Consider the following 23,275-nt stretch of genomic DNA (forward strand, 5'->3'; position numbering starts at 1 on the left):
AGTCTGCCATTTTTGTTTTTGCAGTTGGAAAAGAAAGCTGAAAATGTTTGTGCCAGTCATTTAAACAAAGAGTTCCGAAAAATGGAACTGAAATGTTTTTGATTAAAACTTGAACACTCTGAAAAATCCCGAAGATATCAAAATACAGCCTAGCAATATCTTCCACAAAGCAGAACCACTAACCAGAAGCACATGAAGTTCAGTTTTAAGCTGCTTTGACATCTTGTTTACAAAATTAATTTACAAGCCGATAACTCAAAATGGAAGAGCAAAATTTTTTTCCAAAAAATGGTATTGAAATGTATTCCAAAACTGGTAATAAAAACAATTGAAACCTTCATTTTTTTTAAAAAAATGTCATTTCAGAAAACCAGTTAGACCTGTCAGCGATCACAATAATTCATATGTCCAGTTTTTAAAACCCAACTTAAACCAAATAATCAAACAGTGTACCACTAAAAATCAACATAACTCAAAAATTGCCTGAATACTTTACGAAAATATATTGTCGATACATCGGTCGGCCAAAATTGACTGGACAAGAGAAAAAAATCAGTTCAGCATATAGCTCCTCCGCACCGCACACAACAGGGGTAAAGAAAGAAATGTTCAATTTTCTCAAGAAACAAAAGAATTTCATGTTAATTATGATTTAATGATCATAATATGATTCCAACAACTGAAAATGACAATTTATTACTTATAAGGATTTCTGAGAAATGGGCAAGACTTCTCATAGATAAAATCCTTGTATGGTTTTCGTATGGTTCTTGTAAGGTTGGGTATATATTCTTGCATAATTATCAGTTTTTCAAGCAATTAGTTGTGAAGAAGACCGCAAAAGAAGCAAAAGGTGGAATGTCGACGCCAAATTTCTTATTTCATTACACTACAGAACTGAATTTTTAAATCAACATAGATTACCACTAAACGAGCAAAAAATATGTTCATATGTATGCTCCTCAAACCCTTTTTATTACGTTGAGTTAGGTTAAATTTGAAGTTGGAAGCTATTTGCTGAAAGCGTTGTACTCTACCAACAGCTAAAGCAAATACCTGCTTTTGTAGTGTTCGATAGTTCAAAACTTGTAGAAAGTTCCAGATTGTTAATTCCGCTATAGGTAAAATTGATATTGAGTAATTTGCTTTTCCTTGTATGCACAATTTCGCGAAATAACATGAGTCTCCAATATAACGAGAAAAATTATCTCAAGTGATTTGACTTTTTATTCAGAGTCACGAGGTTGTTTTAATAAATTTCAGGTTTTGTGATTTAACACCTGAGAGAATCTCAAAAAAATAATAAGGATTTTACGGGAAATTTTGATGAAGTTTTCAAACTAAGCGTTTTGGGATTGATTTGAGTTGATTTTGATTCTTATCAGCAAACATTAGTGAATTATCAAAAATTGGTAAACAAAAAATCAATCATTAGAATTATTATTACATTAGCTAAAGCTACATCATTGCATTTTTTGAAACTGTAATTTGAAAATAACTTTCAAATTATGTTTGGAAATGCCACTACAATTACATTAAATAACAAAAAATAGTTTTCATTTTTTTTCGAAAAAATGCTGTTTCCGCTGAATTTTTTTCCCAACTTGAGTGAAAACTGATCATTATAGAACTTCCGGCCGACGAGCGAAAAAAGGAGAGTACACGTTTTTAAGGAATTTTTTTTAAGGAAAAGGAACGTTTTCTATGATTTCTCAAACCTCAGATGTGTTTTTTTGCAAGAACTACTCCAGTGTCGAGCAAAATTATGTAAAAAATGCGCTGTAATGCGCTAAATTTTCGAAAAAAAATTTCTCAAAATGCTTTTTAAAAAAGCTTCGAAATGCGCGTAAATGTACTGAAACTTTTTTTAAAATGCAGATTTTCTTTATTTTTTTTAAAAAATCTTTATTTGAAACTTTTTTAAAATGCAAACTTTTGGCATTATGAAATTGCTTTTTTGTGTTTAATTTAAGTTAGCGTTGGTTCATGCGCTAAATATGTAATGTTGATTAAACAAATAGGGGAGAAGAAGTCAACACACAATGATTGGGTTAAAACATATCGTTCTCTGATCATAAATTAAATTTGACAGCTTGCTGATAGATTTATGCTGCTTCAAGATTTGATTTCTAGACCTGACCATGATGTTTTTTTGTTAATGATTTACCGAAGTGAAATGGAAAACATTATCGAGAGACTATTTGGTGACGTTAAGTTTGTCTTTAATAGTTCAAAGGTCTTTCGGTATAAAGCCTGCCTGAAATAATAATAAGTTTACTGTTATGAATTAGTCCGAACAAATCGCTTTTCTACTTCGAAAGATATCATTGTTATCGAACCTCTCAAATTTTCCTCGATAATGTTTCGAGATAATGTGATAAATGAGCAACCTGAATTCTGCTTAAATCGATTTTATCATTTCATTTTGACAATTCGTAAATTTGTTTGTCAATATTCCTGGAAAATATATTCTTAGATATCAAAGATCAAATTCATAATTCAGCTTTGGCTTATAATATAAAATCACTTTTGTCAGAAAATAGCTTGGTTTTTCTCGAGGATAAAACTGAAATTCAAAATTTTAATTCACAAATTTTGCTAAAATTTTGTGAGAATATAAACAATGAGGTTTTTGACTTTTTCCTTGGTTTTCTTAATCTGTATCGGGGCTATCTTGACTGGCAATGTCAACCGCGATTCAAAACCCAACACAAAAGATACATTTTTGGAGGAAATTGAAAGCGAATATAAGGATCAGTGGATCACTTGGAAAAAATTATACGGTAAAGAATATACCGATTTCAATGAAGAAATTACAAAGTTCTCAATTTGGCTCAACAATCTGAGATTCGTCATAAAACACAACTTGGACGCAAGTTTGAACAGAAGTTCATTCACGACTGCTCTGAACGAATACTCCGATTTGTCTACATATGACATAAGAAAGAGGATGAATGGCGCAAATGTGAACGTGAAACAAGATTTGTTGACGACGTCGGAGAAAGTGTTTACGAAACCGGAGAACTTGGTAAGAAAAAGTGATCAAGGTCAATTAATACCTACAACCCAAAATAAGGTCAAGGGTATGCTGACCTTTTCAATTTTAGGTCTTAGTCAATCTTAACTCTTAATTTTAGTGCAAACTTTAAGTCAACGATCCTTTCTAGAAACTTTTTCGGATCTTTTCCGTTTGTGCCCCCCCCCCCACTACGTTATGCACCCCCCAGTTACAGAACACGTGCCATTACATAGTAAATCATCATGAAAAAATATTGCATGTGCGTCTGGGGGGTGCAAATAATATGCACCCACTAAGCTGGGGGGGGGGGCACAAAAGGAAAATATCCGAAAAATTTTCAAGAAAGTTTCGTTGACTTAAAGTTTGCTTTTAAATTTAGAGTTAAGATTGACTAAGACCTAACATTGAGAAGGTCAGCATACCCTTGACCAAATTTTGAGCAGTAGGATTTAATCGACATTGATCACTTTTTACAGCCAAAAATTAGTTCATAGTTAAGCAAACCATTTCAAACTTCTTTAATGTTGTCAAACATTGTCTTCAATTATAATAATATAGTTGAATTTTATTTATTTTAATAATTTATATCTTTTTAATATCCTGTTTTATATATCTTTAAATTGTACAATAATTAAATTACAAGTCTTGTAGATTGTGAAATTTTAGAAAAACGCCTTCCGGAATTGTCTGAGATTTCAAAAAGGTCAAATACGATCAAATAATATGGCGCATCTCTGCATGCGATGATGAGCTTAAAATGCTATTGATGAGCTTGCGTTGGCTAAAAAAAAATAAGAGTTATTTCTACCTAAAAAAAAATTGGATTTTCAACCTTTACGTTCCTAACTTCAACAATCGCTTAGGCTTATGAGATGTGTGCAATGGTAACAAATATAGTTGACATATACTTTTAAAATTGTAAAAATTTGTCATTGGTAATTGGTAGCTTTACAGATGTGCTTGCGCGCTGGGGGGGGGGGGTTACAAATTTCGGAGGGACACGTACAACTGAAGATGCAGTTGAGACAGCACTGTTGCAGAATGTCAAATTTCTAACAATCTGAAAAATTAAAAATTTTAACATCCGTAATACTACCGCGATTAATTTAGGAAATTCCGGACAAAATTGACTGGCGTGACAGTGGATACGTGACAGAAGTCAAGAGCCAGGGTCAATGTAGCGCCGGATACGCCTTCTCAGCCGCCGGCGCCTTGGAGGGCCAGAATTTCAGATCAACCGGCAAACTGGTATCATTAAGTGCTCAAAACTTGATTGATTGCAGCATGACATACGGGAACAAAGGGTGCGAGGGAGGGGCCGCGGGTCCCGCTTTCTTGTATGTCAGAGACAACAAGGGAATCGACACTGCAGAGGGATACCCGTATTACGAAAGGGAACTGGGCTACTGCTAGTAAGTACAAACAGCTCATCTTGTAATCAAAGCCGAAGCACCAATATTAAAGAAATGTCAAAACACTTTTTTTTAAATTTGGAGAAGTGGTAAATTAACAAAAAATGGTAAGAACGGTTGTTTTGCAACATAGTAACTTTACAGCGCACATAATTCCTTTTTCGGATCTTTTCCGTTGTGCCCCCCCCCCCCCCAGCTTAGTGGGCACGTATTATTTGCGCCCTCCAGACGCACGTGCCATATTTTTACATAGTGATTTACTATGTAATGGCACGTGCTCTGTAACTGGGAGGGGGGGGGGGCATAACGTACTGGGAGGGGGGGGGGCATAACGTACTGGGGGGGGGGGCACAAACGGAAAAGATCCCCTTTTTCAATTAAGAACCATCAACTGAATCATGAATGAGATGATCCTCATTTGTCAATAAATTGTCCAGAAGAGCACCCAGGCTGATGTCCAAGACCAAAATTGACATGTTTAGGCCATTCCAGCTTTATGAACATGCCTATGTCCAGACCGTTCCAGACTGAAAAAAGGCTTATGTCTAGACTTTCGTCCGTTCAAAAGTGCGTATGTCCAGAGTTATCTGCCATCATGTTCAGCCTTTTATGAGTTCGCACCAAAAATTTACGCTTTCACGTTTTTTTTTCCGTTCTTTATGCAGTCAGGACAGGACTTACCAGGCGTTTATGTCCAGAATTTTGTGCGATCATGTTCAGAATGGTCCTTTTATTTATACAATTATTTTGTAAAAATAGGCTTCAATAATAAAAATTGTTTCATTTTTGAGGCCTTGAGGTTATAACTTTGGCTCATATGGTCTTTGTATATATTCGATACATATATGTTAGAAAACTTGATCAATCAACTTTCCTCTTCAAACTGGTGTTGTAATTACACTGTCTTGTTTAATGAACTATCCTGACCTAGCAACCAGACAGTCCAAAGTCTACATTCAAATTACTGATTTGAAAATTTAAAAATATTGTCACGAGGCGACTAATTATCATCGTATTGCGTGTTGTTTTCAGTTACCAAGAGAAGTATAATGGAGGCACAGCTACTGGGTACACAAACGTCATAAAAGATGAGGAGGAGCTGAAGGCGGCAGTCGCTACAATTGGTCCAATCAGCGCACTCATCGTCGCATCTCCTAAAGGATTCCAGAAATACAGCGGAGGTATAAACTCACTTAATGTCCTTTTGATTTGATCCTTATCTAGAAAAAGTAGCAAAAGCTCTAATAAATCTATTCGAGTTTGTTACTGTTGTCAATGATGGCTATTAACGACGTAAATCAAAGAAAGGTTAATTTGTAAAAAAGACGCTATTGTTTGTAATTTAGAAAGACAGATTGCATACCCCACCCAATTACTTTGTATAGATCTTGTGAGAATCTTGTAAAAATAGAAAGATAAAATGTGCTCGAATTTGCCAGATCGAGAGAAATATTCACTAGACAATTAGACAAGATTTTTTAATATAGTATTGTGAATACTTGATCTAGTTTTTTTGTGAATATCAATTGAGCCAAATTCAAAGCAACAAAAAAACAAGACTGTGATTTGATTTACCATGCATTTTTGTCTCAATTTTGTTCACAAATTTATTGCATCCTTGCAGACAAATTTTTTGCATATGACTTTATAATAATGATTCATAATTCAATTCAGCATTACTTCCATTTAAAAACCAATTGAGATCATTGCACTGGGCTTCTAATCTCACGAAGCATTAGTTATAGCCGTGGTGGCTAAAAATTCATGGAAAATCAAACTGTGTATATTACTCTTGTTGTTCAATTTTCATCAATTACAATTTGGTAAAGTAAAAAATATTGATATTGAGACGTAGCTTATCTCATCATGTTTGAACATGCAAAAGTACGTTTTGCATGAAAATCGAACTGAACTCCAATTGGTAGTCGAAATCCAAGTCTGATTTAAGACCTGGTAATTCCAAATCCAAGTCTGATTTAAGAAAGGGAAGTCTAAATCTAAGTCTTGGCAGGTCGAAAATGGGTCCGGAAAACGTCGAAATTGGGCAAAAAATAGTCAAAAATAGGTCCGGAAAACGACAAAAGTGGCCAAAAAATAGCCGGAAAATGATTAAAGGAGCCTGTAAATCGCCTAAAAATAGTCGGAAAATTGTCCAAAAATAGCCAAAAGGAGCTCCAAAAATACTACAAAAAAGCCGTTGGCTTCTTTTTCTACATTTTCCTCTAAACTTCTTTCAATCACTCAATAAAGAGTTATTAACGATGGGCCATCGGGCATACACAAGTTTTTTGGGTGTCACAACGCCAAGTTTTTATTAACCTCATCAATTTTAGGTCGAATTAAAAAGGAAATAACTCATTGAGACCACTAATATCTAAGCTTTAAATCTATATATCACACATCAAATTTGGACAACTGATTGTTGCGATATTTTGTACTGAGCACCGTGTAGTTCAACCTACATCCACACAAAGCACATCGCGCTCGACCATTAATATCTCCACGAAATTGATACCAATTAAGCTCACACAAATGTTGTTTGCTAGAACAGATAATTTACTTACTCATATCAAAGATCATCCAGAACCAATCACTCAATAAATAGTTATTAACGATGGGCCATCAGCCATAACTAAGATTTTCGAGTGTCACATCGACAAAATCTTAATGACTCCATCAATTTTTGACCAATTTAAAAGGAACACAGCTCATTGAGACCGCTACTACCTAAGCTCTGAGCCTATATATGCCACATTAAATTTGGAATACTGTTTGATGAGAAATTAAGAAGTGAGCACCGCGGAATTTTATCTAATTAATATACCCGAAAGTTTGCCCAATATGATCGTCAAGCGAAACTCACAGAGGGTAGTATTTGCTCTTGTGCCAATCGGTAGACTGGCACCGGCATAGCTGATTCATGCCTATTTTTGCCATTTTAACCCATCAAATTTTGCTACTGATTCCGACTACCTGGATCAAACAGAATCCCTTAACTCAAAACAGTCCGAAATACCCTCAAATTGGCCCCATATGTGTCAATAGGCCTCCCCGGGGCCCACGGACTCTCTAGGGGTGCTAATTGATAGTTTGCTATGCCGCGACATAATTTGATAGCAACCCGGGAAAGTGACCAAAAATAAACCCCGAAGTCTTGGCACGTTGCAAAGTTTTTTGAAGTTTGTTTTTTTCAAACGAAACTTTTTGAAAAGTTCGGTTCGAATTGGGACTCAACTTCGAAGTGTTATAAAGTCTTGACTAAGAGCCACACTTGTAAGACTTATATTTAGACTTACCCAGCACTGGGAAACGAAGTAAAACTTGGAATTAGGCTTGAACTGTACTGATATAGACTTGGAGTTTGGTTATAAACTCAACGAAAAGCGCTTTATGTAAAGTAATTCTTTTGCTCAAGTTTCATCAAAAATGTTTGGTAATAAAGCGTTTAGACAAAAAAAATAATTTTTGAACCCACACAAGGTCTTGTTTTCTTCAGTTGTAAAAATGTGATCCAAGACCCAGGAACTTGACCGTGATAAAACTAGAAACAAGACTTGTTCGCAGCAGTTTGAGACCTTTTTCAGCACAAACAAGCTTCACTTTTTTATAGCATACAAATCACTGAAATCTCATTATTTGTTCACGAAAGACATTAAAAACTCAATTATTACGACATCTACATGTTGACCACAATATTTTTAATTGCGAACTTGATCAAATATTACCATCTTAAGAATTGAAGGTCATTATTTGAGAGTACTATTTAAAGAAAAACCATATTCCGGAAGTAAGTTTAAAAATTTTTTTAAGCATGCTCAACAGTAATAGGATACCTGCAAAAATGTAGCCAATAAAATTTTTTTTAAGCAATAGACTTATTCTGACCAGGTGATGAATGCAGTTAATTGTGCGTGCCACTAATTACACTCACCAAAATTTGTGCAAATTTAGGCCATTGTTAAGACGGTCACCATTTGCTAACAAAAAGAACAATCACAAACGGTTTCTAGAAAAACAAGTCTTTTGAACGCATTTTCTTTTGCGTTTGGTTTTTTTTGACAGTTCAACAACTGTTTTTGGTCCAGACGTACCGATACAAAAAAACTTCAAAAATTTGTTACAGCAGCTTTTTAACTTTAGTGAATAAGAATTCTTAAGCGATCTAAGAATTTGGAATAGTTGGTATTAATTAAGAAAAACTACAAAACAACTTGTTATCATTAATCAAAAGTTTAAAATTCCTCAATTGCTTCCAAATAACAAAAACAAATTTTGAAAAAAAGTTAGCTTTTGGTAATGTTTTGACTTGTTGTTCAAAACTCAATTCTCCAAATGACATATTGAAAAGAGAAATAATTGAGAACTCCTTAATTATTACTATGCAATTCTAATCGAGTACGTTTAAACCAAAATGTCAGTTTATTTTAAGACTGAAGTTTTTAATTTACTGTTTATGCCTGTGCGGACAATCTTGGAAGTAATCGATCCTGGTCCGTTTTTGCTCAGTAATTGAAACATCCGTCGCTGTTTTTCACAATGCCTCTTATTAACTAAAAGGAGTTAACAATGATAAGATCGTGTCACTAATGTCCCCGCTCATTGTCACATTTGTCCACACCGTCAGTGATGTCCCCGTTGACAGTATCTAATTTAAACAGTTCTCAACAACGCGTCAATTATACCAAAATGAAATGAAACATAATTATTGAATAATTGATCCGAAAAAATCCATCGCAATAGTAAATGTATATTAAAAAACACTACATAGCAACAGTTGCAAAAAAAAATATATCTCCGAATTGGTTCTCAACTAATCACTAAAGTAATTTGGACAAAAAAATTACTTAATTAGAGACTTTTCCTGATAGTTTTTGAGCGAATTGTTTTTTATCTCCATCCTTTTTATCCCAGCCGTTGTTCAACTTTTTAAACCGAATTTAGGGGCTTTTATTTTCAAATACTAAATCGCTTTTAAAACCATGTTGTACTCAATTTTCTTTTCCTCTCGATTGCTTGAGTATCATTGTCCACGGGTTTTTCGTATACTGGTTGGGGTGGGTACGTGAGCGCTGCAGGTGGTCCATTAAGCAAAGTTTCCAATTGAATCCCCTCTTTCCCCAACAATGCCAATTTCCATTGTTGCGTCAATTTGTCCCACAAAAGTGGTGGTAAGATAGTAGGTTTTTCCCAAAAAGCGTCAAGGTGGTGAGGGGTCTTGCGAGAGTCGACTGCTGTGCGCCATGTCGTAATCAATTACTGTGTGACTAGTCAATTGAGTAGCAATTGTATCTTTACCAAATTGTTTGAGGCAATTGTGGTGCGATTGCCTAGGTAGCTTCCATTAGTTGAATTCGAACTATGAATTTAGCATTCGCGACGCGAATGGCTCTGCTTATTCTGAACTTGCTGATTGAAAAGCAATTAGCTAACTTTGAATTGCAACTGATTTACAGAGATGCAAATGAGAGAATGAAAACAAAATGAAGAAAGTTACATCAAAAGGATAATAATAATTTATGGGCTTGTTCATACTTTAAAAAGGAAGTAGAAGTTTGTTTACCGTATGAACAGACAGTTTAGTGTTTACCTGGCTGAACAATCATGAAAAAATAATGTGATGATACATGAAGAACTGAATTGATGGCTACTGTCCTAGAAATGGATTAAATAATTAAAACTGAACTAAAATACGGTAATGGATATTCTGAAGATATTATCCATCCCGTATGATATTTCCCCTTGTTGAAGAAAAATCAAAATTTTAAAAAAATTAAAACATGAGTAATTTTTCATCGGTTATATAAATAATAAGTTAATCAAAAATAGAGTGAAAATACAGAGTTTGACGATTTTTAAATGTTTTTTCGGAAGTATGTGAACGCTCTTCCACCTCTAAAACAGTCATTTTACGTTGCAAATAAGGCACTTGGATCTACGGTCCATCTTTCAATCGGATTCGTTGGAGACGCAACACCAATAAAAGTCGTATCCGAAATTAGAAGTTCTGTTGAGTATCCATCCGTATTCTGGATGCTTTGCACAATAGATGGAGGCTGGAAGCTGTTTTCTTCTTTTTAAGTTGTCGCTTGCTTCTTCTGACCCAAGACGTATGTGAGCAGGACGTGTCACTGACTTGAATAGTGCGCTTTTCTTTCCGCAAAATGGGTTTTTTTTTGCGCAGCAGGTGGAGTTGATTGCGACGCAGATGTTCCTGCTACATTGGTTTGCGTAAGTGGAGCCACAATTGGTACTGGTGGGCTGGAATGCAGTATTTGTGTCATCTAGCCGGTTCTGGAATGCCTCTTTGTGCTGGGGGTTACGTTTTGGAATTCACATCTTCAATTCTCCGGCAACATTACCAGATTTTGAAATGCAGGATCGTCCAGAAGAAACAATACTGACGTCGTCAAGTTGTTTTCGATTGTGCTTATTTTTCTTGCTCCACAAAATTTTTCTTAGATTTCTTTTATGATTGCTGATTTTCTGCTCCAACGTCTTTTCTTAGACTTTCTTTGGTCGCCTGTCAATATATACACCGAGCTCTGTATCTCCCTCATTTCTCGTCCGAAATTTGGCAATGACCGAATTTCGGACGCGAATCTCCAACCTATTAGGTCCTTTAATGACTCTAGTTGCCGGGCCTATTTTTCGCACAGTGCTCCCTGGAGCAAGAAATTTGTAAAACCCATCTAGATTAATCTTTTGCCTGTCCGCTGCATGTACTTTTCGTGCTATCTTGACCTGCAAGCTTCTTTCGCTTCGCGGAATTGGTCTGGGGATGTCTTCAGACCACATTGGACCACCTTGATTCTTTGTCTTTGAGTTGTTGTTGCTCCTCGTGAGTTCGGGCATTTGCAGCGCCGATTACTTTCTCAATTTTCGAGGTCAGAGCATGTGCCTGTATCTGCCCACGGTTCATCTGTGAGATACGATCTTCCTGGAATATTTTGTTATTTTATTGTAAATTAAATTTTATTATTTGATTTTGTAGTGATATTTGAAATTGGTGTATTACAACGTTTGCCAAAGTGTTCTTCAAACAGTGAATTTTTTGTTGTTTTTTGTTTAGATATTCTTAAACGTTTTATAATTGCGTATAAGGTTGTATAAAGATGTATTGAATGTTCAAGATTACATTTTTTATATAGATGTGTTTTCATGCATGATAGTTGACATTTTTTATTCTGAATAAGACGTTCGACTAAAAATATTGCTCTATGGTCATTTGCAGGCGCATATTTTGGTTCAATATTATTTTCAGTACAAAATGTTTCAAACTTTTTGCCTGTCAAACATCTGGCGCTTGATCCATTCTGATTGTTCTAGGTACTTCATGGCCATATATATACAAATATATATATATATATATATATATATATATATATCTATATATATATATATATATATATGTATATATATATATATATATATATATATATATATATGTATACATATATACATATATAAATATATATATATATATATATATATATATATATATACATGTATTAAGAAATTGAACGAATTACAAAATTGCACGAATAAAAATAATTTCGCACGAATTACATTCGTGCGAGATTATTTAATTTCTCTACTGTAGGGTATTTTGAGTATCGATCTAGGCTCGTAATGAAATTTTGTTCTATGCCCTTTTCATTAATAATAGTTCTACCAAAATCTTTTTGGATTTCGTCATTCGGTTCAATACAATGGGGTAAAGCTGACCATTTGCTATGCGGAATCACTAGTTTTAAGTTCTTACCAAATTCGGCAGGCTTTGCACTTGCTGGCTTTAGCCAATATATCTCGATGGATATATGGTCACCAAATGTTTTGTGCTAGGGACAACATAGCAAAACTTCCGGGGTGTGTGGAGTGGACGTCTTCCAACACAGCGTCTTTAATAGCTTTAGGTATGCCTATCCTCTCATCAATGCACAAGCACCCTTGTTTCACACACATATCTAGCCAGTATGAGTAGATGTAAGGGCTGATTTCTTTCAACCGTTCTTCATCATTGCGAATGACGCAATCCTGCACTTCTTTCAGTATGGCGTACTTTCCTGTCAAGATCGCCAACAATTTTTTGCTGAAAATCCTGTTGATTTTTTTAGTCATTCTTAGATCCTCCGCGGTGTCGATAGCAATAGTACAGGGCGTTGTCTCAGCGTTAGAAGAAGTGTTCGTTGCTGGTGACAGGTTCGTGGGTTAACTGTCTGAGAACGTAACGCGGGCCCTTGATCTGGTTGCTTTAGTTAACGGCATATTAGAGATAGCGTTTAGAGAGTGGTTTTTGAGTGGTTAATACTGAATCGATTTAGGGCAAATTGTGGATTTGTAGTGATTATTTGAGTTGGTGTCAAATATGGGCTTTATTGGGTCTAATTGTTCAGATTGCTCACATTCTCTATTGTCTGACTTTTGCAGCGTAGATACAGCAAAGTTTTTAATGGAATGTGATTTATGCAATGGCAGATTATTCGGTGCAAATTGTGGTTTTGAGTTTTGAAAAGGTATTTGCGACGCGATTGGCATTTTTAAGTGGGGATTATTAGCTTTATTTATATGTGCCCATTGCGATGGAATTGGTAATGAAATTTTGAGATGTGGTGATTATGATGCAATTGCTGTAATCCGATTTTGGGAATTATCATGAGTTCTATTAGGTGTTTGCGGTGCAATTACCCTATTTGATAGTAGTAAGGGTGAAGGCGACTTTAATGTGCTATCTAGTTTCTGTACTGTTTGTAATTTATTTTTGATTTGGTGTTTAAATGAATCTTCATTTTTGGATATAGTTGCCACGACAAAAGGTTCATCATATGACGAAATTTTCTTAGCTTTGGCAAAAGGATTTCTGGAGATGTAGTCTACGAGAACCATTTTTCCTCCAGGCATGTTGTCAATTGTAAAAATATTGAGAAGAAGGCGGTCAGTCCATCTAGAAAGGCGACTATTATAGGACTTATTGGATCTGTATTCCTTTGAAATTGATAATAAAGCGCGATGATCTGTTATTACAGTGAAGTCGTTTCCGTAGAGATAGTATTTAAAGTAGTCGATCGACCAAACGACTCTTAATATTTCTAGTTCGTTGACACTGTATCGTTGTTTTGTAAGGTTTAGAAATTGTGATGCAAATGCTATAAGTTTCCATACATTGGAAGTGTTTTGGTTGAGAACAGCACCCAGTCTAGAACGAAATGCATCACAATTCACACGAAAGTCCAGTTTGGGATTATAATGGCTATTTTCGATGCTTGCATTAATTTTATCCTTTATATTTTTAAAATTTTTAGTGTTTTCGTCAGTCCAGAGAGATTTAACGAATTTATTTATGAATTTATTTAAAAGTTGTCTAAGAGGTTGGCAAAGCTGTGCTAGGTGTGGTATGAATTTACTTATGTAGTGTACTGGCCCAAAAAAAGATCTTAGGCGTAATAATTTTGATATTGGCGGTATTGCTAATATGGCTGCTGTTTTATTTTGAAGTTGTGGTATACCTGTTTGGTTAAATCTGTATCCGAACTATTCAATTTCCGCTTTTGCGAAAAAAAATTTTTGAAGATTAATTCTCCAATTATCCTCATCTAGTTTTTTAAGGCATCTAGTGACATAGCTAAGATGATCCGATTCTGATCCTGTGCTAACGATAATTATATCATCAAGAAAGAAATAGGTAGAAATGTGTATAGTCCATTGCTTTTTGAAACTCAGCTGGCTTGTCACTAAAACCGTAAAATCCAGTCTTAAATCTATATGTGCCGGTAGATTTACCACAAATGATATTGATGTTAGTGTTTTGCGGTGCTTTTACGCAATTGTAATAGCTATACGAAAAATAGAGATCAAGTGTGGAAAAATACGCTTGTTCTCCGTTTTGAGTGTTGGTAAGATGTTGTGAAATTGAATCGAATAACATTTCGATGTTGGGCATTTGATCTTTATTTTTGTGAATTGATTTTTTTAGAACTTTAGAATCTAATGCTAAATTTATAGAATGATCTATATTTACTGTGATTACTATCGGAGAAATAAAAAGTTCGTCAGAGCAACTATATAATTTTTCGATATGTCCTTCTTTTTGAAGACGATCTAACTCGACGGTAACTCTAGGTTGTATGTTAATCGGAACAAGACGACATTTTGATGCTTTGCTGTAAACTTTTGATCAAACTTTGATTTCATTAAATGAGTCTTTGAGAGGTCAATTTTTGAGACTAGCTGTGGAAAATACGACGCGATTGTCTGTTTAAATGTACATCTAGAATTATCAATATTATTAACACATTTACCCCTTTTTACTTGTTGTTGTACCACTACCAGACGAAGACTGTCAAAAAGATCTCTCCCAATGAGTAGTTTGTGTCATCCACAATTGTTGAGCAAGCCTCTTCTCAGGTCCAATCATTAAATGTGACTGTTATAGAGAGTTTTCCAAGAAATTAGATCGGTTCATTTGAGAATGTTTTGAGATATCTGTCCTGTTTCGTGATGATCCATCGTGCATGTGGTGTCGTTTTGAGGATTTTGTTAGCAAATTTTGTTAGCGTTTTTTGTAGTCAGACTGCATACACTACCGGAGTCAATCATTGAGTTTGCCAAGATGTTTTCATATAGGATTTTTGCGTTTAGGGATTCTAGTTGGTTTGCAATGTCACTGAAGATAGGCGTATTAAATTTGATGGTGGTGGTATTGCTAAAAAAGCTGCAGTTTTAACTTCAAGTGGTGGTATACATGTTTGGGTAAATCTGTATCCGAGCCATTCAATTTCCGCTTTTTCAAAATTAAATTTTTGAAGATTAATTCTCAAATTATCCTCATTTAGTTTTTTAAGGCATCTAGTGACATAGCTAAGATGATCGGATTCTGATCCTGTGCTAACAATAATTATATCATCAAGGAAGCAGTAGGTGTTTTGAAGACCTACATGTGTATAGTCCAATGCATTTTGAAATTCAGCTGTCAAGTCAGTAAAACCGTAAAAACCAGTTTTAAATCTAGAGGTGCCAGTAGATTTACCACAACTGATATTGAAGTTAGTGTTTTGCGGTGCCTTTATGCAATTGTAATTGGCTAAAAGAAGATTTGAGGTCAAGTGTGGAAAAATACGCTTGTTGTCCTTTTTGAGTGTTGGTAAGATGTTGTGAAATTGATTCTAATAAGATTTCGATGTTGGGCATTTGACATTTATTTTTGTGAATTGATTTATTTAGAGCTTTAGAATCTAATGCTAAATTTTTAGATTGATCTACTTTTACTGTGATTACTAAAAGAGAAATAACAAGTTCGTCTGAGCATCTAGATAATTTTTTGATATGTCCTTTTTTGAAGACGATCTAACCCGACGGTAACTCTAGGTTGTAGGTTAATCGGAACAGGACAATATTTTGATGCTTTGCTGTAAACATTTGATCAAACTTTGATTTCATTAAATGAGTCTTTGACAGGCAAATTTTTAAGACTAGCTGTGGAACTTGCGACGCGATTGTCTGTTTATGTGTACATTTGGAATTATCAATATTAATAATGCATATACCCATTTTTACTTGTCGTTGAACCACTGCCAGACCAAGACTGTTAAAAAAGATCTCTCCCAATGAGTAGTTTGTGTCATCCACAACTGTTAAACAAGCCTCGTCACAGGTCCAATCATTAAATGTGACTGTTATTGAGAGTTTTCCAATAACTTTGATTGGTTAAATTGAGAATGTTTTGAGATATCTGTCCTCTTTCGTGATGATCCATCGTGCATGTGGTGTCGTTTTGGATATTTTGTTAGCAAATTTTGTTAACGTTTTCTGTAATCAGACTGCATACACTACCGGAGTCAATCATTGAGTTTGCCAAGATGTTTTCATATTGGATTTTTGCGTTTAGGGATTCTAGTTGGTTTGCAATGTCACTGGAGATAGGCGTATTAAATTTGATGGTGGTGGTATTGCTAAAAAAGCTGCAGTTTTAAATTCAAGTCGTGGTATACCTGTTTGGGTAAATCGGTATCCGAGCCATTCAATTTCCGCTTTTGCAAAATTAAATTTTTGAAGATTAATTCTCAAATTATCCTCATCTAGTTTTTTAAGGCATCTAGTGACATAGCTAAGATGATCGGATTCTGATCCTGTGCTACCAATAATTATATCATCAAAGAAGCAATAGATGTTTTGAAGACCTACAGGTGTATAGTCCATTGCATTTTGAAATTCAGCTGTCATGTCAGTAAAACAGTAAAATCCACTTTTAAATCTATAGATTTTCCACAAATGATATTGAAGTTAGTGTTTTGCGGTGCTTTTATGCAATTGTAATTGGCTATAAGAATATTTGAGATCAAGTGTGAAAAAATAAGCTTGTTGTCCTTTTTGAGTGTTGGTAAGATGTTGTGAAATTGAATCTATTAACATTTCGATGTCGGGCATTTGATATTTATTTTTGTGAATTGATTTTTTTAGAACTTTAGAGTCTAATGCTAAATTTATAGCTTGATCTATCTTTACTGTGATTACCATCGGAGAAAAAAAATTCGTCAGAGCAACTAGATAATTTTCAATATGTCTTTCTTTTTGAAGACGATCTAACTCGACGGTAACTCTATGTTGGAGGTTAGTCGGAACAAAGACGAACTTTTTGATGCTTTGCTGTAAACTTTGATCAAACTTTGATTTCACTACATGAGTCTTTGAGAGGCCAATTTTTGGGACGAGCTGTGGAAATTACGACACCATTGTCTGTTTAACTGTACATGTAGAATTAGCAATATTAATAACACATTTACCCCTTTTTCACTTGTTTTCGTACCACTGCCAGAACAAGACTGTTGAAAAAATCTCTCCCAAAAAGAAGTTTGTGTCCGTCCTCCACAACTGTTAAGCAAGCCTCTTCACATGTCCAATCGTTGTTTGTGACTGTTGTTGAGAGTTTTCCAAGAACTTTGATCAGATCATTTGAGAATGTTTTGAGATATCTGTCCTGTTTCGTGATGATCCATCTTGCAAGTGATGTAGTTTTGAGGATTTTGTTAGCGAGATGTTTTTTGTAGTCAAACTGCATACTCTGACGGAGTCAATCATCCAGCTTGCCAAGATGTTTCTATATTAGATTTCTGCGTTTAGGGGTTCTAGTTGGTTTGCAGAGTCACTGGAGATAGCTGCCTAGAATCTAATGCTAAATTTATAGATATATCTATCTTTACTGTGATTGCTATCGGAGATATAAAAAGTTCGTCAGAGCAACCAGATAATTTTTCGTTATGTCCTTCTTTTTGAAGACAATCTAACTTGACGGTAACTCTAGGCTGTAGGTTAATCGCAACGCGACGATATTTTTGATGCTTTGCTGTAATTTTTTAATCAAACTTTGATTTCACTACTTGAGTGTTTGAGAGGTCAAAGTTTTGGACTAGCTGTGGAAATTGCGACGCGATTGTCTTTTTAAGTGTACATGTAGAATTATCAACATTAATAACGCATATACCCCTTTTTACTTGTCGTTGTACCACTGCCAGACCAAGACTGTTGAAAAGATCTCTCCCAATGAGTGGTTTGTGTCTGTCCTCCACAACTGTTAAGCAAGCCTCTTCACAGGTCCAACCATTGTTTGTGACTGTTATTGAGAGTTTTCCAAGAAGTTTGGTCGGTTCATTTGAGAATGTTTTGAGATATCTGTCCTGTTTCGTGACGATCCATCGCGCAAGTGATATAGTTTTGAGGATTCTGTTAGCGAGATGTTTTTTGTAGTCAAACTGCATACGGTGTCCGAGTCAATTTACGAGCTAGCCAGGTTAATTCCATAATGGACTTTTGCGTTTACGGGTTTAGTTGGTTTGCAGAGTCACTGGAGATAGCTGCCTAGAATCTAATGCTAAACTTATAGATATATCTATCTTTCCTGTGGTTACTATCGGAGATATAAAAAGTTTGTCAGAGCAACAATATAGTTTTTCGATATGTCCTTCTTTTTGAAGACAATCTAACTTGACGGTAACTCTAGGCTGTTGGTTAATCGGAACGCGACGAAATTTTTGATGCTTTGCTGTAATTTTTTTAATCAAAATTTGATTTCACTACATGAGTCTTTGAGAGGCCAATTTTTGAGACTGGCTGTGGAACTTGCGACTTGATTTTCTGTTTATGTGTACATGTAGAATTATCAATATTAATAATGCATATACCCCTTTTTACTTGTCGTTGAACCACTGCCAGACCAAGACTGTTGAAAAGATCTCTCCCAATGAGTAGTTTGTGTCCGTCCCCCACAACTGTTAAGCAAGCCTCTTCACATGTCCAATCATTGTATGTAACTGTTATTGAGAGTTTTCGAAGAAATTTTATCGGTTCATTTGAGAATGTTTTGAGATATCTGTCCTGTTTTGTGATGATCCATCGTGCAAGTGATGTAGTTTTGAGGATTCTGTTAGCGAGATGTTTTTTGTAGTCAAACTGCATACAGTGTCGGAGTCAATTTACGAGCTTGCCAGGTTAATTCCATAATGGCTTGTTGCGTGTACAGGTTTTAGATGGTTTGCAGAGCCACTGGAGATAGCTGCCTAGAATCTAATGCTAAATTTATAGATATATCTATCTTTACTGTGATTACTATCGGAGATATGAAAAGTTTGTCAGAGCAACAAGATAATTTTTCGATATGTCCTTCTTTTTGAAGACAATCTAACTTGACGGTAACTCTAGGCTGTATGTTAATCGGAACAAGACGACATTTTGATGCTTTGCTGTAAACTTTTGATCAAACTTTGATTTCATTAAATGAGTCTTTGAGAGGTCAATTTTTGAGACTAGCTGTGGAAAATACGACGCGATTGTCTGTTTAAATGTACATCTAGAATTATCAATATTATTAACGCATTTACCCCTTTTTACTTGTTGTTGTACCACTACCAGACCAAGACTGTCGAAAAGATCTCTCCCATTGAGTAGTTTGTGTCCGCCCTGCACAACTGTTGAGCAAGCTTCTTCACATGTCCAATCATTGTATGTGACTGTTATTGAGAATTTTCCAAGAAATTTGATCGGTTCATTTGAGAATGTTTTGAGATATCTGTCCTGTTTTGTGATGATCCATCGTGCAAGTGATTTAGTTTTGAGGATTTTGTTAGCGTGGTGTTTTTTGTAATCAAACTGCATACTCTGACGGAGTCAATCATCGAGCTTGCCAAGATGTTTCCATATTGTAATTTAGCGCTTAGGGGTTCTAGTTGGTTTGCAGAGTCACTGGAGATAGCTGTCTAGAATCTAATGCTAAATTTATAGATATATCTATCTTTACTGTGATTACTATCGGAGATATGAAAAGTTCGTCATAGCAACCAGATAATTTTTCGATATGTCCTTCTTTTAGAAGACAATCTAACTTGACGGTAACTCTAGGCTGTAGGTTAATCGCAACGCGACGATATTTTTGATGCTTTGCTGTAATTTTTTAATCAAACTTTGATTTCACTACATGAGTGTTTGAGAGGCCAAAGTTTCGGACTAGCTGTGGAAATTGCGACGCGATTGTCTGTTTACGTTTACATGTAAAATTATCAATTTTAATAACGCATATACCCTTTTTACTTGTCGTTGTACCACTGCCAGACCAAGACTGTTGAAAAGATCTCTCCCAATGAGTAGTTTGTGTCCGTCCTCCACAACTGTTAAGCAAGCCTCTTCACAGGTCCAATCATTGTATGTGACTGTTATTGAGAGTTTTCCAAGAAGTTTGATCCGTTCATTTGAGAATGTTTTGAGATATCTGTCTTGTTTTGTGATGATCCATTGTGCAAGTGATGTAGTTTTGTGGATTCTGTTAGCGAGATGTTTTTTGTAATCAAACTGCATACACTGCAGGAGTGAATCATCGAGCTTGCCAAGATGCTTCCAGATTGGATTTTTGCGTTTAGGGGTTCTATTTGGTTTGCAGAGTCACTGCAGATAGCTGCCTAGAATCTAATGCTAAATCTTTAGATATATCTATCCTTAGTGTGATTACTATCGGAGAGATAAAAAGTTCGTCAGAGCAACTAGACAATTTTTTGATTTGTCCTTCTTTTTGAAGACAATCTAACTTGACGGTAACTCTAGCCTGTAGGTTAATCGGAACGCTGCGATATTTTTGCTGCTTTGCTGTAATTTTTTGATCAAACCTAATTTCACTACATGAGTCTTTGAGACGCCAATTTTGGAGACTAGCTGTGGAAATTGCGAGGCAATTGTCTGCTTACTGTACATGTAGAATTATCAATATTATTAACTGATTTACCCCTTTTAACTTGTTGTACCACAGTCAGATCAAGACTGTTGAAAAGATCTATCCCAATGAGTAGTTTGTGTCCGTCCTCCACAACTGTTAAGCAAGCCCCTTCACAGGTCAAGTCATTAAATGTGACTGTTAATGAGACTTTTCCATGAACTTTGATCGGTTCATTTGAGATTGTTTTGAGATATCTGTCCTGTTTCGTGATGATCCATCGTGCAAGTGGTGTCGTTTTGAGGATTCTGTTGGCGAGATGTTTTTTTGTAATCAAACTGCATACAATGCCGGAGTCAATCATCGAGCTTGCCAAGATGTTTTCATATTGGATTTTTGCGTTTAGGGGTTCTAATTGGTTTGCAGAGTCACTGGAGATAGCTGCCACATATTCATCAGAGTCACTATCGTAATTAGAGTCATAGACTTGATCATACAGTTACTTTTAGTGGTGTTGGTATTGAATTGATTAACATTCGTTTGTGAAAGTTTTGGCAATTGGGACTGTGATTTCTCGGGCTTACGACATTTCTTTACAACGTGTCCTGTGGTTCCACAACTATTGCACTTCTTACATTTTGCGGGGCAAATTTGGCAGTGGTTATGGCTCAAGCGTAGACCACAGTTAGCACAAATGCAAGTATTTTGATAGTTTTGGGGGACAGTTGGGCAGCGAGTGAAGTCCTTTCGTTGTTGCTGGTAAATCGCGCTGCGATTGCGTTCTTGGAGAGTATTGACAATTTTTACGGATTGGGCATTAGTATTCAAATTTTGGTTTATTTTCTGTTGATTTTGTGACCCCATTTCCACGTGTAAGGCAACCTCGAGGGCTTTGGTTGGCAAAACTGTCTTTTTCAGGAGTTCCTTTTGAATGTCATGATCTTGCATGTTGAGTATGAAGGTATCTCTAATTACAGTGGTTTCTTCATCTCCCAAACTACAATTTTCTGCTTGTTCAATGAGACGTCCATAGAGAAACTTTCAGCTAAATCTCCTTTCTGTTGTTTAGAAGAAAAGAAAACAAAACAATCATAAGTGATGTTTCTAGTTTTTATGAATCAGTCCTCCATTACACGCCAAAGTTCCTTTAACGGTTCTTTCTCAATTTGAAAGTGAGGGTGTTTGCTTTTGAAAACGCGACGACTTTCTGTTCCAATGCATAGATAGAGGAGATGCAGCTTTTTGTTCGCAATGTTCCCAGGGTTTATAAGTACCAATTTCATCTATCTTCTTGCATCGATTCCGCCAATTTACCTTTAATTGTTTTGCGGACTTTTCTTTCCCTCTCGATTGCTTGAGTATCATTGTCCACGGGTTTTTCGTATACTGGTTGGGGTGGGTACGTGAGCGCTGCAGTTGGTCCATTAAGCAAAGTTTCCAATTGAATCCCCTCTTTCCCCAACAATGCCAATTTCCATTGTTGCGTCAATTTGTCCCACGAAAGTGGTGGTCTGATAGTAGGTTTTTCCCAAAAAGCGTCAAGGTGGTGAGGGGTCTTGCGAGAGTCGACTGCTGTGCGCCATGTCGTAATCAATTACTGTGTGACTAGTCAATTGAGTAGCAATTGTATCTTTACCAAATTGTTTGAGGCAATTGCGGTGCGATTGCCTAGGTAGCTTCCAATAGTTGAATTCGAACTATGAATTTAGCATTCGCGATGCGAATGGCTCTGCTTATTCTGAACTTGCTGCTGATTGAAAAGCAATTAACTAATTTTGAATTGCAACTGATTTACAGAGATGCAAATGAGAGAATGAAAACAAAATGAAGAAAGTTACATCAAAAGGATATTAATAAATTATGGGCTTGTTCATACTTTAAAAAGGAAGTAGAAGTTTGTTTACCGTATGAACAGACAGTTTCGTGTTTACCTGGCTGAACAATCATGAAATAATAATCTGATACATGAAGAACTGAATTAATAGCAGCTGCCCTTGAAATGGATTAAATGATTAAAACTGAACTAAAATACGGTAATGCATATTCTGATGATAATTTCCATCCCGTATGACAACTACTAAAAAGATTTCAGACGGTTTCTAAGACACAGGGATTTCAGGCGATTTTGAAACTTACTAAATGAAACGCTCATTGAGTTGAAAATCACCGTTTTTTCTCCTTAGGTGTTTTTGACGACCCAACCTGCAGTCCCTATCAGTTGAACCATGGAGTGCTGATTGTGGGTTATGGAAGTGAAAATGATCAAGACTACTGGCTTGTGAAAAACAGCTGGGGAACTTCTTGGGGTGAAAAGGGATACGTCATGTTAGCCAGGAACAAGAACAACCAATGTGGAATTGCAAGTGCAGCAAGCTACCCTAACGTCTGAGTTGCTTACAGACTTTTAGAGAACTTAATCCAACTGTTTATACTCGTGAGCTAATGCACAGTTTTCATATTTTAACTGTGAATGGTATTATGACTTATTATGACAAAAATATATTCGACGCTTATCTTGTAAGAATTTTACAGTGTCGTCGCTTTTCTTGCAAGATTCTTGCATATTCGACGGCTATCTTGCAAGATCTTGCAAGAATCTTGCAAGGTATTGCAAGATGTTGTGTAATCTTCTAGGGAAGGTTCTCAAGGTTTCATCAG

The 23,275-nt window shown here is 35.7% G+C and overlaps 1 protein-coding gene across 1 annotated transcript; it reads left to right on the forward strand.

The window, feature by feature from the left end:
• Positions 1-2,422: 2,422 nt before the first annotated feature.
• On the forward strand, positions 2,423-23,130 carry LOC142340222 (procathepsin L-like). Its single transcript, XM_075390745.1, has 4 exons — positions 2,423-3,028; positions 4,130-4,431; positions 5,464-5,612; positions 22,801-23,130. The coding sequence occupies exons 1-4, from the start codon at positions 2,624-2,626 to the stop codon at positions 23,004-23,006; spliced, it is 1,062 nt and encodes a 353-aa protein (XP_075246860.1). The 5' UTR covers positions 2,423-2,623; the 3' UTR covers positions 23,007-23,130.
• Positions 23,131-23,275: the final 145 nt, after the last annotated feature.

Source organism: Convolutriloba macropyga, chromosome 5, assembly GCF_964194025.1.
Source record: "Convolutriloba macropyga chromosome 5, txConMacr16.3, whole genome shotgun sequence".
Lineage (NCBI taxonomy): Eukaryota > Metazoa > Xenacoelomorpha > Acoela > Convolutidae > Convolutriloba > Convolutriloba macropyga.

What these genes read in the sequence shown, in the direction of transcription:
- LOC142340222 (XM_075390745.1), top strand. Translation starts at nt 2,624, where the DNA reads ATGAGGTTTTTGACTTTTTCCTTGGTTTTCTTAATCTGTATCGGGGCT. An exon ending in AGGGAACTGGGCTACTGCTA is followed by an intron (nt 4,432 to 5,463) that starts GTAAGTACAAAC and finishes TGTTGTTTTCAG; the next exon opens with TTACCAAGAGAAGTATAATG. An exon ending in ATTCCAGAAATACAGCGGAG is followed by an intron (nt 5,613 to 22,800) that starts GTATAAACTCAC and finishes TTTTCTCCTTAG; the next exon opens with GTGTTTTTGACGACCCAACC.